This window comes from Lycorma delicatula, chromosome 2 (genome assembly GCF_047948215.1).
Source record: "Lycorma delicatula isolate Av1 chromosome 2, ASM4794821v1, whole genome shotgun sequence".
Classification (NCBI taxonomy): domain Eukaryota; kingdom Metazoa; phylum Arthropoda; class Insecta; order Hemiptera; family Fulgoridae; genus Lycorma; species Lycorma delicatula.
In genome coordinates, this window is record NC_134456.1 from 127762778 (window position 1) to 127765459 (window position 2682).

Consider the following 2682-nt stretch of genomic DNA (forward strand, 5'->3'; position numbering starts at 1 on the left):
TGAAGTGATAAGTCATGACTTCTACATAGATGACTTACAAACTGGTGCTGATGATTTAACTGAGGCCATGCAACTGCAAGGTGAAATAACAGCGATTCTAAAGCAAGCGGGATTCGACTTGCGTAAATGGTGCTCTAACAGCTCAACTCTCCTGGAATCCGTATCCGAAACCGATGATTCAAACCATACATGAGGGAATCAACACATTAGGTTTAATTTGGAACCACTTTCAAGATACGTTATGTTTTTCAACTAATGTAAAAACCGACAACTTATTTACTAAAAGAACAGTATTGGCCACAATATCCTCCAATATTCGACCCCCTAGGTCTGTTAGGTCCAATTATTATGCAGTGTTAAGGTATTCATGCAACAATTATGGCTCCAAAATCTAGAATGGTACGATAAACTTCCAGAAAATCTTCTTAATAAATGGTCTAACATTTGTAAAAAACTTCCATTCATCGAGCAAATTAAGATACTTAGATTATTCAAGTGTACTGGAAAAATATTTGATATACAATTACATGGATTTTCTGACGCTTCAAAGGATGGTTATGGAGCTTGTATATACTTACGTTCAGTTAACACCTTTGGAAATATATCAGTTAAACTTCTTTGCTCTAAATCACAGGTGGCTCCAGTAAAACAAATATCTATTACAAGATTGGAATTATGTGGAGCACTCTTGATGGCAAGGTTGATGAACTTTGTAAACCCTGCACTTAAATTAACTATAAATAAAATTTATTTATGGACTGATTCTACAGTTGTACTTTCTTGGATATCAGCATTACCAACAAAATGGAAGACCTTTGTAGCAAATAGTTTCAGAAATCCAAGACTTAACCGAGACATCCAATACTTCCTCTTCAATGGAAGCTGGGAATAGTTGAGAAGGTTTATCCTGGTCCAGACTTAACCGATGGCTGTGTTTGGGGATATGTTTCTGCAGATGAAAAAACAACTGATGTACTTACTCGTGGAAACAACGCATTTGAATTACAGATCAATCAATTATGGTGGTATGGGTCTTCTTGGCTTAACAAACAGTCAGAATACTGGAATCATAAACCTTTTGACGAAACTAACTTAGAAGCTGATTGTTCAAGTGAACTTCGCAATGTATCTACTTAATTTGCGGTAACCACAAATTTGTCAATTTGTAAAGACTCATTTTCGTCTTTACAAAAAATGATAAATACGATTTCTTATTGTATAAGATTTTTTAAAATTTTGAAAACTAGATAATAGTATCAATAGAGATGTCTTATCAGTTAAGGAAAAGGAATCTACTTTGCTACGTTGTATCATACATACCCAAAACATTAATTTTCAAACTAAAATCAAGAAATGACCACAAATTCAAGCATCTCGAAAGATAGTAAATTGTACTCAGTGTTAAGCAGTTCGTGCTGTCTAGGAATGGATATAAGTAGGAGGAAGATTGCAACTATCTCAATTGAATTTTGATGGCAAGCATCCGATTATTCTTCCACCCAAATCCAATCTAACTAAATTAATAATCATAAACAAGCATTTGAGAATGTTACATGCAGGACCTCAATTGGTTCATTCTCAATTACATGAAAGGTACTGGATAATAAATGGTAAAAATGTCATCAGATCAATTTTGCACAAGTGTGCCTATTATGCTTCCGGTTTAAGGCAAAAAGTCACAACAATTAATGGGTTAATTGCAGAGTCATCGCACTCAGGTACATACAATTTATGAACTCTGGTATAGATTACGCCGGACCTCTGACAATTCGGCATGGAGGGTGGAATTCAAAGATAAAAACAAAATGTTATGTCGCCCTATAGCCAGTTACAAAATTATGCCAGTTACCCACCAAGTGACTAATATTATGTTAAACAGTAACTTTAAGTGAGAAATCATATCGATTTCTGGTGGGTGGTATGTTGCATCGCTTGCATAAGATCAAACTATCCAAGTAGCGCTACTGTCTTTTACACCATGTGATACAAAATATTAGTTTTATTTCTTTTTTACATATGTTATATTAGTTTTACTACTTTTGTTTTTCTTCCTAATTTTATTCATTAATTGTTAGTGCACGAAGAGAGCAATCACACAACTTGGCCAAGTCGCAAAGTTGTGTAATTGCTATTATGTATCAATTACATAATAGCAATTATGTATCAATACAACTATTATGTATCAAAAACTTTTAAGTGTTAGTATCATTTCTTGTTAATAAAGTAATGTTCAATTCAGTGTTTATTCTACAGTCCATTAATCAAATTAAATTTCAATTATCAATACAATACAGATGTAATGGTAATTCCAGCTGATGACACGCACTTGTTTCAAACATTGTTGACAACCCTGAAGGAGGAAATGAAAGCAATATGAAATGAAAATATAGGAAAAAATAATTAATGGAAGTAAACAATACCAAGTATTTAGTTGGTAAGGACAAGTTAAGGAAGAGTAGAAAAAGTAAAACAAAATCATAAATACTGGGGTAATTTGAGAGGAGTGGAAAAGTGCAATGGAAATAAAAGGAAGCAATGGAAGTAGCAATGAAAAGGAAGGAGGAGCAATGGAAGTCTTCAATAAGAAGAGGGAATCACTATGTAGTAAACATTTTGACTTGGAGTGCCTTGTTATATGAGAGTGATGCAAGGATGATACGGAAGAGGGAGAAGGACTGGATT

The 2682-nt window shown here is 33.8% G+C and overlaps 1 protein-coding gene across 1 annotated transcript; it reads left to right on the top strand.

The window, feature by feature from the left end:
- The first annotated feature begins 367 nt into the window (after window positions 1-367).
- Window positions 368-892, top strand: LOC142319947 (uncharacterized). The gene has a single exon (XM_075357623.1). The coding sequence runs from the start codon at window positions 368-370 to the stop codon at window positions 890-892; it is 525 nt and encodes a 174-aa protein (XP_075213738.1).
- The last annotated feature ends 1790 nt before the right edge of the window (window positions 893-2682 follow it).